This window comes from Syngnathoides biaculeatus, chromosome 7, assembly GCF_019802595.1.
Source record: "Syngnathoides biaculeatus isolate LvHL_M chromosome 7, ASM1980259v1, whole genome shotgun sequence".
NCBI lineage: Eukaryota > Metazoa > Chordata > Actinopteri > Syngnathiformes > Syngnathidae > Syngnathoides > Syngnathoides biaculeatus.
Window position 1 is genome coordinate 5,485,666 of NC_084646.1, and position 10,420 is coordinate 5,496,085.

A 10,420-nucleotide genomic window follows, 5' to 3' on the forward strand; every position below is an offset into this window, starting at 1 on the left:
TTTTTTTTTCTCTCTCTTTTTCTGCTGTGTGCAAATCTTTAATAACCGACCAACCTTCCCTCGACATGCTGCCCATCCATAGAGAAAAAAAATTGAGTGATTAAAGTACGTGGGCATGAAGAGTCACAGTGGCTGATGCATTTATCAAACGGGATAAATAGTCAAACAGAGCTGCTGTAGGCCACAGCTCACGCTTAGACTCTCACACGTCTAACATGAAGGATGCCAGCTCCTGATGTTTCTCACTAAGACATGCTCTTAAAAGGTCACACAACTACTACAGTATGTACACCGGTTCCACTTTATAAAAGCCTTTTTGTTTTTATATATTTTTTTTATTCGATAAGTGGTAATTTTCTTTGGTAAAAACAAATAAATTGCTAGAACATTAAAAACATTTCAAAGGCGAAAACGTATTTCATTGAGCGACTGAATTGAGTTACAAGCTTGGTCAAGTACAAGTTAAAGTCGTCAGTCAAGGTCCTAATATAGTCACACCACTTTATCTTCCAGGCAAATTCCAAAAACTAATTGAATTTCCCAAAAAGTTCTACACACGATATCAACAATAAAAACATGGGGAAAAAATATTTTGGGAGATTTTTGCAAATTTATTAAAAAAAATATGAACAAAGTGAAGTGTTAAGCATAGTTCACATCTTTTGATACATTTTAATAAAGAGATTGGTCACAGAATGAATTAAACTCACTCAAGAACCCATTTTGATCATAACCTGACACGGAACAAGAAACTTGTGGGTGGAAGAATATTACTACTACTAATTTAATGGGCAAAAAAAAATGCACACATTTTCATCGTGTTTATCTCGTTTCTCTTTGGATATGTGGGCAGCGGGAGCTCACGCGGACGTTGGTACAAGTTTAACGACAACGTGGTGGAGGAATTCGACATGAATGACGAAACGCTGGAGTACGAGTGCTTCGGAGGAGAGTACAGGCCCAAGGTTTACGATCAGTGTGAGCATGAAAACCGGCAAATCCTTTTGATCCACATCAGAGGCGTCTGCAAATTCTTGATTTCTCCGCGTGTGGGTTTGTGCGTAGCCAACCCCTATCCCGACGTGAGGAGGAGGTACTGGAACGCCTACATGTTGTTTTATCAGAAGATCAGCGATCAGAACTCACCCGTCCTGCCCAAGAAAAGCCGAGTCAGCATCATGAGGCAGGAAGCAGAGGATCTTACGCTGTGAGTGAAAGTCAAAAATACCGTAATTCCCGGCCTACGAGCCCCGACTTTTTTTTCACATGCTTTCAACCCTGCGGTTTATGCGGTGATGCGGCTAATTTGTGCATTTTTTTCTAATGGCCGAAACGGGGCACTCAAGCGGAAAAAGTAAGAATGAGACCGGTGGAGTATATGTGCCGAGGAAGTGACTTTTACCGGCCTTATTGGCGTTAACGCTGTGCTAGCGTGTTCCTGCTGTGTTACTGGCATGTCTCAGTGATATTTACCGGCACATTTTATTTAAACCGACCCTGTTAGTACTAGCTGGGATAGGCTCCTGCTTTCCTGCAACCCTTGTGGGGATAAGCAGCAAAGAAAATGGATGGCTGTTTAAAAGCACAGCTACTTCCACCACCATCACCTCCCCTCCCCACACACACCCATACACACAAAAGAAAAAAACACACTCGGGTAAAAGTAGAACTGAAAAATTAATCTTATCTATTTAAGTATATTAATGAAATATTTGTACTTTATTTCCCAGCGCTGTCGTTCAGTTTTTAACGTCATCATCCACGTTTTCTAGATCAGCACCCTCCTCGCCTGACATCTCGCCGCAGTCGTCCCCTCGCCCCCCCAGGGCCAACAACGACCGCCTCACCCTGCTCACCCGTCTGGTCCGGAAGGGCGAGAAGAAGGGCCTGTTTGTGGAGAAGATGCCGGCAAGCATCTACCAGGTGGGCGTTCGGCCTCCGACGGCAATTTTTGCCACCGCAGTCGTTTCGCCACTTTTGACCTCTGGCTTTGTCTCGCCGAGTAGATGGTGAGGGACGAGAATCTCAAGTTCATGAGGAACAGAGACGTCTACAACAGCGACTACTTCAACTTCACCCTCTCGTTGGCCTCCGTCAATGCAGTATGTCTCTGCCCTTTAGACACTACTTTTTCCCTTAATAAGCAGCCTTAAACCCCCCCAAAATAATAATATAGATGTATGTTGATCCTTAAAAATTCATTTTCCCCATGACTTGAAGCCCAAAATACCAAGTTAATACAAATACTTTTTTTTTTTTTTTGCGGTTGAATGCAATCGTAATAAAACATTTACAGTGTGCAAGTTTCACAACTTCTTTTTACAAAATGGAAGAATGATGTGTTCTTTACTGTCATCCTGTACAGAAGTCATTTTCATAGTAATAGGGCAACCACAATGAATTAATAAAAATATGGTCAATAAATAAAACTAGGATTCAGAGAAAAAGTAATTTGGGAAAGAGTATATACCACAAAGAACAAAGCACACAATAATATATTTTTTTTTATTCTATTAAATACCATATTTCTCATATATGGTGTTTCTGATCATTTTGTCAGCTGCATAAATTAGTATACCAGGTGTTAGTATTATGTATTAGTGAAAAGGGGGTATTATTCTGTTATGATCGCAAATTAGAACTGAACAAAAGCACCAGTACAGAGTAAGTGATGCTATTATCATTGTAAAAATAATTACAATTAACAGCTTTTTTTTTCTTGAGAGGTGGAGTAAAAGAGCTGCTAATTTTGGGGTGCGTTGGCTGAATTTTTTATTTTTTTTTTTTACAAGTTGACAACACACCTGACAAGTACCGTACAGAGCGCACCGGATTGTAAAGCCTCACCCAGTACATTTGTAAAGGAAATACCATTTGGTACATACATAAGCCGCAACTGTGTAAAAGCCGCAAGTGCCCACATTGAAATCCACATTGAAACATGTTTTTAAAAAATATTTACAAAGAAAGATGGTACACAGAGAGTTTTCAAAGTTTTAATACCTTAGCTTAGCTTAACATAGCAACAACATGGGAGCACAAACAGGGCTGGTTTCAAAATAAACATACAGGTTAAAAAAAAAAAAAATCAGCCACGGCAGCTACACAGTAGCAACACGGTACCACAGCACTAACAGAGCTGGTTAAAAAAAAAAAAAAACATACCGATAAAAATTACTGAGATGTGGCAGTAACACAGCAGCAACATGCTAGCAAAGCGCTAACAGGACCGGTTGAAAAAAAACAAACCTACCGGTAAAAATCACTGAGACAAGGCAGTAACACAGCCGCAAGATGCTAGCACAGTGCTGGTGCAGCGCTAACAGGGCCGGTTAAAAAAAAAAAAAAAACCATACCGGTAAAAGTCACTTCCTTGGCACATATATTCCACCGATCTCACTCGTACCCTTTAGTGCCCCCTTACGGCCGTGAAAAAAGTTGTGGCTTATAGCGCGGAAATTACGCTAACTGAGACACAGTTTAACATTTTTTTTTGTTTTTGTATTTTTTTTTCTATACAGACCAAGCTTAAGCATCCGGACTATCAGGCCATGGCCAAGGAGAGTCTCCAGCTTGCCGTCCATTTCCTCCTCCACACATACCTGCACACCAAAAAGAAGCTCCGGTACGGGAAAAAAAAACACAAATATAAGATCTGGCGCCAGTACGCGCGGCAATATTTAGGTGTTACGGTCGCTTCCTTCCATGAAAACGCAGCGTGGACACCGAGGAGTGGATGGCCACGGTGGAGGTGTTGCTGTCGAAAAGCAGCGCCGCTTGCCAGTGGATGGTTCAATACCTGGTTGGACCGGAAGGACGGGAGATGACCAGGTGGGAATTATATATTAAAAAACTTAAGTTATATTACAGTAATTTGTTGAAAGCCAGCCGCCATTGTACATATCTTTTTTTCTCTCTGTAGTAATGAGTATTTGTGTCTTTGCAGGATTTGTCTGTTGGAGTGCGGCATGAGGGAGGTGCGGGTGGTGGTGGCGTCCATCTTGGAGAAGACACTGGAGAGCGCCCTGAATTTTGCCGAGCCGGGTCTCGACGGGCTGACCGACGCGCTGCTCTCGCTGCTGGACAAGGACGTTCCCGAGAACGTGAAGAACTGCTCGCAGTACTTCAGCCTCTTCAGTAACTTCTCCCAAAAGGTAACACGGGCAAATGAAACCTGGTGAATACCAAATTTGGACACCTTGATTTTATTTTTTCGAATTTTATGTAAATAATTGTGAAACCTCCCCCCATTATTTTGATTGTGGTTGTTCCTGATTGGCTCTGATTCGATATGGGAGAACCTAAAATCTGTTATTCAGTAAAAAAAAAAAAAAAAAAAAGCACCTATTTTTTGTTTTTGCGCTCAGCGAAAAGGAACTATGTCAACGTGAAACGAGGAGCTTCATTTAGACCAAGGGTGTCAAACTTATTTTTGTCACGGGCCACATTTTATTTGGGGTTTCCCTCAGAGGGCCATTGTGACCGTGAAACCATAAAAATCTTTAACTGCCTCATCATATTTACACCTGAAATTTGTGAACAAGTTTTGGAATCAGAAATCAAGGGTAATGGGTTTTCCCAACTATTGTTGTTTGGTAACACAAAAATGCTTGTAACATTATCATTTATGACATGACAATTTGAAATTTGGGGACAGATTTGAACAAAACTCATGCAAGTTGGTACACAAGTTTTGCCTGTGCGGGCCACATAAAATCATGCGGCGGGCCGGATCTGGCCCCCGGGCCTTGAGTTTGACACCAGTGATTTAGCTTTAGATTAATAGTAAAGCAGTGCTCTGCTACCATCATGTGGCAACCTTAGGGCACTGAAAACCTTTTGGGGGGCCTTCAATTAATTGAATTTTCACTAGTCACGGCACTATTACACATAATAATGAAAATGAAATACACTTGTAGTTTTACATATTTTCATAGAGATTTTAACATACTTGGGTAAAATATTTTCCCTCACTTATTATTCCATGTATAAATGACGAAGTAGTGCCCTGCGATTGGCTGGGAACCAGTTGAGGGTGTACCCCGCCTCCTGTCCTTTGACAGCTGGGATAGGCTCCGGCACTCCCCGCGACCCTCGTGAGGATAAGCGATGAAGAAAATGGATGTATGGATAAATGACGAAGTAATGTGTGTTCCATTCAGGGTTGTGAAGCTTGTCAACTGTTGTTGAAACACTCGGCCTATCGGCGAATGCTCCGTTTCCTACTGGGCCCCAATCGGCAAAACAACCAGGTACGACCTTCTATCCGCTCGGAGGAACCGCGGCTACCGTCTTTCTCAGTCTTTGCGCCGCTTATCCACAATTATGCTTGACCCGGTCCGCGTCGTGTCTCCGTAGAACCGGCGGTGGAGTCCGGCCCAGGCTCGAGAGTTTCTCCACCTCCACAGTACGCTCGCGCTCATCACGCTGCACTCGGACCTGGACTCCCAGCAGACGCACGGTGAGACCTGGTCCCCATCCCGACGTCCATATTTGTACCACTCTTATAATCCAGCTCACCGTGTCCCGTGTCCTCCTCGGTCTAGCTCCGGAAGGGTTCACCCTGTGTGTCGGAAGCATCCCGTCTTCAACGCCGCTTTTGCCCCTGCACCCGGACATCCTTGCGTCCGTCTTCACCCCTGAGGGACAACCCTACCTTCTGGAGGTCCATTTCCCAACCCATGTGTCAATTCTTGTATATTTTGGATCCTAAAATTCAGACAGATTTGTGAACCTGCGTGTGGGTTTTGTGCACTCTGACTTCCTTCGCGCTGATGTCAACCTTTATGCAGATTTTTTTGATCGCACCAAAATTCTAAAGCTGAAGTTTGTGGCATTTTGCAATCTTTGCAATGGTTTCTTTAAGGCAGCACACGGAACTTTCTCTAACGACGACCGTTGCTCCGCCACACTTTCTTTTAGTAGTTTACTCAACACCCCCACACCCCGTCCCCCCGCTCTTAAAGACATACACTCATAATTACAAACGTTACAGTGCTTACGCAGCCCATTAATGTGTTTTATAATGACAGCGTCCACCACCGCTGCTTTAGTTAGCAACACAGTCTGGGCAACGTAGAGCAAAGACGAGCTAGACACGCCGCTTATGTTTACTTTCGATATTAATGGCGAAAGTTAAAAAAGAAACGCTGTTGTTTTAAGATGCAGTGACTGTCGGAGAAAAAGTGGTTAAACTGGACGAGATTTTCTCTTTTCCGAGCGGGAAAAGTCCGGTCCGAAGCGAGATGGTGTGTAATTTTAAAATTCCACCTTGGCACAGCCTGATCCAGGATGAAAACGCAGACAAAGTGCACAAAAAAGCTAATTCTGTATTTTAAATCTAGGAGGCAACGTAACATTAACCTTAAAACGGTTTGGGGGCACCATCATTTCCCCCGCTACCTCCTCCACGCCCCCTTCCAGTCGGTTGCTCGCAAGAGGCTAGCCGCCTTTAAAGTAGATCTTGGGGTAAAAAAAAAAAATCTGAGCCTCCCTCTTCTAAAGCATCTTCCTTGGCCTGAATTCAGTTTAAGAAAAAAACCCTTTCATTTTGGACATGTCAGGTTTTTTTTTTTTTTGTTTTTTTTTTTTTTGCATAATCGCGCTATTTTTTTTAACAAACCATGATTTTTTTTTTTTTTTTTTTTTTTTTTTTTAAATATTCACAAACCCAGCCACCACCCTGTTCCTCCGTCACGCACTCGTGAGATTGACACAACCTCGCCTTTCTCCAGGTGATGTTCGCCATGCGAGAGTTGTCGGGCCCGCTGACGCCGCTCATCAGCATGGTGACCTACTGCTCCTACTGCAACGAACCTTTCTCCCTGGGCGTGCTGCATCTCCTCAAGGTAATCCCACCGCGCGACCTCCTGATGTCGGTTCTCTTGATTTGAATGGGATTTAAATGCCCGTGAACGTTTTTTTTTTCGCCTTGGCAGACTCAGCTGGAGACGGCGCCGCCGCACGAGCTGAAGAACGTCTTTCACATGCTGCAGGAGCTACTGGTGAGTTGTGAGGCTCGCCGGTCAAGAACGAGAGACTTGTTAATGAGTGATGGGTCTGAATTTGCTGACTTCAGGTCGTGGAGGACCCTCTGCAGTCCCAGAGGCTCAAGTATGCCTTTGAGTCAGAGAAAGGCCTGCTGGGTAAGTCACTGATTTGAGTCCCCTCCAGTGCTTCAAAACAAACTACCCTAATTTCCGGCCTATAAACCGCAACTTATTTCACACGCTTTCAACCCTGCTGCTTATGCAGTGATGCGAGTAATTTTTGCATTTTTTTTTCCTAACGGCCACAAGGGGGCACAAGAGTGAAAAAGGTTACCATGAGACCGGTGGAATATATTTGCCGAGGAAGTGACTTTTACAGGTCTGGCCCTGTTAGCGCTGCGCTAGCGTGTTACTACCATGTCTCAGTGATTTTTACCGGTATGTTTTTTTTTTTTTTTTTTTTTTTTAACCGGCCCTGTTAATGCGGCGCGAGTGTTAGCGTTAGTGCGTTGTTAGTGTTACCGTGGCACTAGCATATTAGCGTTAGTGCGGCAGCGCTAGAGTTAAACTCTCTTGTGTACCATCTTCCCGTGTTTCAATGTGGTTTATGCAGTGATGCGGCTAATTTGTGCAGTTTTTCTAACTGCCACATGGGGGCACTCAAGCAGAAAAGTTAAGAGTGAGATCAGTGGAATGTACGTGCCGAGGAAGTGATTTTTACCGGTATGTTTTTTGTTTTGTTTTTTTTGGGGGGGGGGGTTGTTTTTGTTTTTTCTTTACCGGACCTGTTTGCGCTGTGTTGGCGTGTTGCTGCTGTGTTACTCCGGTGTCTCAATGATTTTTACCGGTACGTTTTTTTTTTTTTTTTTTTTTTTTTTTAACCAGCCCTGTTAGAGCCACACGAGTGTTAGCGCCGCACCAACGTGTTGCTGCTACGTTACTGCTGTGTCTCAGTGATTTTTGCCGGTGTTTTTTTTTTTTTTTTTTTTCCCAAACCGGCCCTGTTAGCGCCGCACCAGCATATTGTTGCTATGTTACTGACGTGTCTCAGTGATTTTTGCCTTTTTTATTTATTTATTTTTTTTAACCGGTCCTGTTAGCGCTGTGCTAGCGTGTTGCTGCTGTGTTATTGCCGCGTCTCAGGGATTTTTACCGGTATGTTTTTTTTTTGTTTGTTTGGTTTTTTTTTTTCAACTGGCCCTGTTAGCGTGTTTCTGCTGTGTTACTGCCGCGTCTCAGTGATTTAGGTATGTTTTTTATGGTATTTCCTTTACAAATTTTCTGGGTAAGGCTTCTAATCTTCTAATCTGGTGGGCTCTGTAGGCCGGAAATTACGGTATCTTTTTACAGGACTAATAACCTACCCGCAGTACAAAGTTACCTCAGGATTGTTCCTTTAAAATAATTCAATGTGATATTTGAAAATCTCCTCCCTGCAGCTTTGATGCACCAGAGCAACAACGTGGACAGCAGACGTTGCTACCAGTGCGTCAAGTTCTTGGTCACGTTGGCTCAGAAGTGAGCAGCGAGCGCCGATCCATTCAAATCGATGTCACGAATGATTGTGATATATTTACGAGTGAGACAAAAACCCCATTTTTGTCACCAGGTGTGCTCCAGCTAAGGATTATTTCAAGGACCTGTCTGGTCACTGGAGCTGGGCGGTGCAGTGGCTTCAGAAGAAGGCACGCTCAGATACACTTTTTTTTTTTTTTTTTTTTTTTTTTTTTGGGTAAATTATTTGCAATGACGCACGCGATGATAATTTTTGTTCCACCTGTCCTCAGATGACAGAGCACTACTGGACGCCGCAGAGTAACGTATCCAACGAAACCTCCACCAATAAGAGCTTCCAGCGCACTATTTCGGCGCAGGTATGCATCTTTACATCAGATATTAATGCATGAATTCCAGTCACTAAGATGACGTTAAGGTAAAAAAAAAATCTGATGGTACAATCAAACCAAGGTTAGACTTTTTTTGTGGGCATAATTCCTGAAGGTATGTTTGCCGCAAACGCATCACTAAAAGAAAGTAACTGCGGGGGGGGGGGGGGGGGGTGGATGTGGCAGCGGAACTGGTGCTTTAATCAAGGTGGACTACGAACAGTTCCACAAAACACTCAGTGTTAGCTCAAAGCCTTGAAACTTCTGCTAATAAATGGGAGGGGGAAGGTCCAGAAAAGCCTACCAGAACATCCATCCTTTAATCGGGGTTAATCAGAGGCACTTTAAAAGGTGGGAGGTATTTGAAATGAGTTTATATGCGATTGAGTACACACACACAGCCAAATCCCCAGTTATGAGGGTGTGTACACTTGTGCAACGACATTATTTCAATTGCTGATTTTTACATCACAAGATTTTCACAAGTATTTTTATATCCACTGTGTGTGTAGGTCTGTGCATATAGACACATTTCCAATGTGCATGTGTGTACAGTTTTTCCCCATTCACAGGGGTTAAGCCCCCCCCCCATATATATATATATATATATATATATATATATATATATATTTTCCACCCATCCATTTTCTTAATTGCTTATCCTCACAGGGGTCACTGGAGTGTTGGAGCCAATCCCTGCTGTCATCAAGCAGGAGGCAGGGTACACCCTGAACTGGTTGCCAGCCAATCGCAGGGCACATGGAGACAAACAACCAATCGCAGTCACAATCACACCTAGGGGCAATTTAGAGCGTCCAATTAATGTTGCGTGTTTTTGGAGTGTGGGGGGAAACCGGAGTGCCCACCTGTAGAAAACCCACGCACGCACGGGGAACACACAGGAAGGGCTGGGATTGAACCCGGGTCCTCAGAACTTTCCAGCTGCGCCACCGTGCCGCTATATATATTTTATTATTCTAAAATATGTATATGAATATACAAAAGTAGAAATACTTTTGGCTTGTCTGCCATCTATTGTGGAAAAACACGTGTATGCATTTGTGTTTGTGCGTTTGAACCCGCGAAGGACACTCTGGCTTACGCCACGGCCTTGTTGAACGAGAAGGAGCAGTCGGGCAGCAGCAACGGCTCCGACGGAAGCCCCGCCAACGAGAACGCCGAGCGCAGCCTGAGACAGGTAAAGGCCAAAAAGCCCCCCGCGCCGCTGCGCCGTCACGTTGCCCGGGCGCACGTGCGCGAGTGTGTGGGATGATAGACGTGCAGAGGTAGGCAACGTGCGCCTGGCAATTTTCCACCTCCCACACGTGCAATTAGACAGACGTCGAGCTGCCTTGTTCTTTTTCCCGAGTGGACGTATTTCACGGACGCGTGTGCGGCATACAAAAAAAAAAATAAGATTATAACCTCAATCGCGAGTTTTTTTATAGTGAAGCGTTATCCTTGCATTGAAGTTATGGGTTAATAACTTAGCAGAAAATGACGGGTTTTATCGTCTGGTAATACAGTATGTCTTTAGTCTTATAA

At 43.8% G+C, this 10,420-nt stretch overlaps 1 protein-coding gene across 2 annotated transcripts in view; it reads left to right on the top strand.

Annotated features, from left to right (window-relative positions):
- Window positions 1-10,420, top strand: part of usp24 (ubiquitin specific peptidase 24) — a 58,709-nt gene that overhangs the window by 45,634 nt on the left and 2,655 nt on the right. For both annotated transcript variants that reach the window (XM_061825851.1, XM_061825852.1), the window contains 17 exons: window positions 854-978; window positions 1,066-1,207; window positions 1,773-1,923; window positions 2,007-2,102; window positions 3,522-3,625; window positions 3,718-3,831; window positions 3,947-4,154; window positions 5,163-5,252; window positions 5,359-5,461; window positions 5,547-5,665; window positions 6,735-6,848; window positions 6,939-7,004; window positions 7,079-7,145; window positions 8,429-8,507; window positions 8,599-8,674; window positions 8,777-8,863; window positions 9,963-10,073. In XM_061825851.1, coding sequence (XP_061681835.1) covers window positions 854-978; window positions 1,066-1,207; window positions 1,773-1,923; window positions 2,007-2,102; window positions 3,522-3,625; window positions 3,718-3,831; window positions 3,947-4,154; window positions 5,163-5,252; window positions 5,359-5,461; window positions 5,547-5,665; window positions 6,735-6,848; window positions 6,939-7,004; window positions 7,079-7,145; window positions 8,429-8,507; window positions 8,599-8,674; window positions 8,777-8,863; window positions 9,963-10,073 — 1,852 coding nt within the window. The remainder of the gene's footprint in view (window positions 1-853; window positions 979-1,065; window positions 1,208-1,772; window positions 1,924-2,006; window positions 2,103-3,521; window positions 3,626-3,717; window positions 3,832-3,946; window positions 4,155-5,162; window positions 5,253-5,358; window positions 5,462-5,546; window positions 5,666-6,734; window positions 6,849-6,938; window positions 7,005-7,078; window positions 7,146-8,428; window positions 8,508-8,598; window positions 8,675-8,776; window positions 8,864-9,962; window positions 10,074-10,420) is intronic.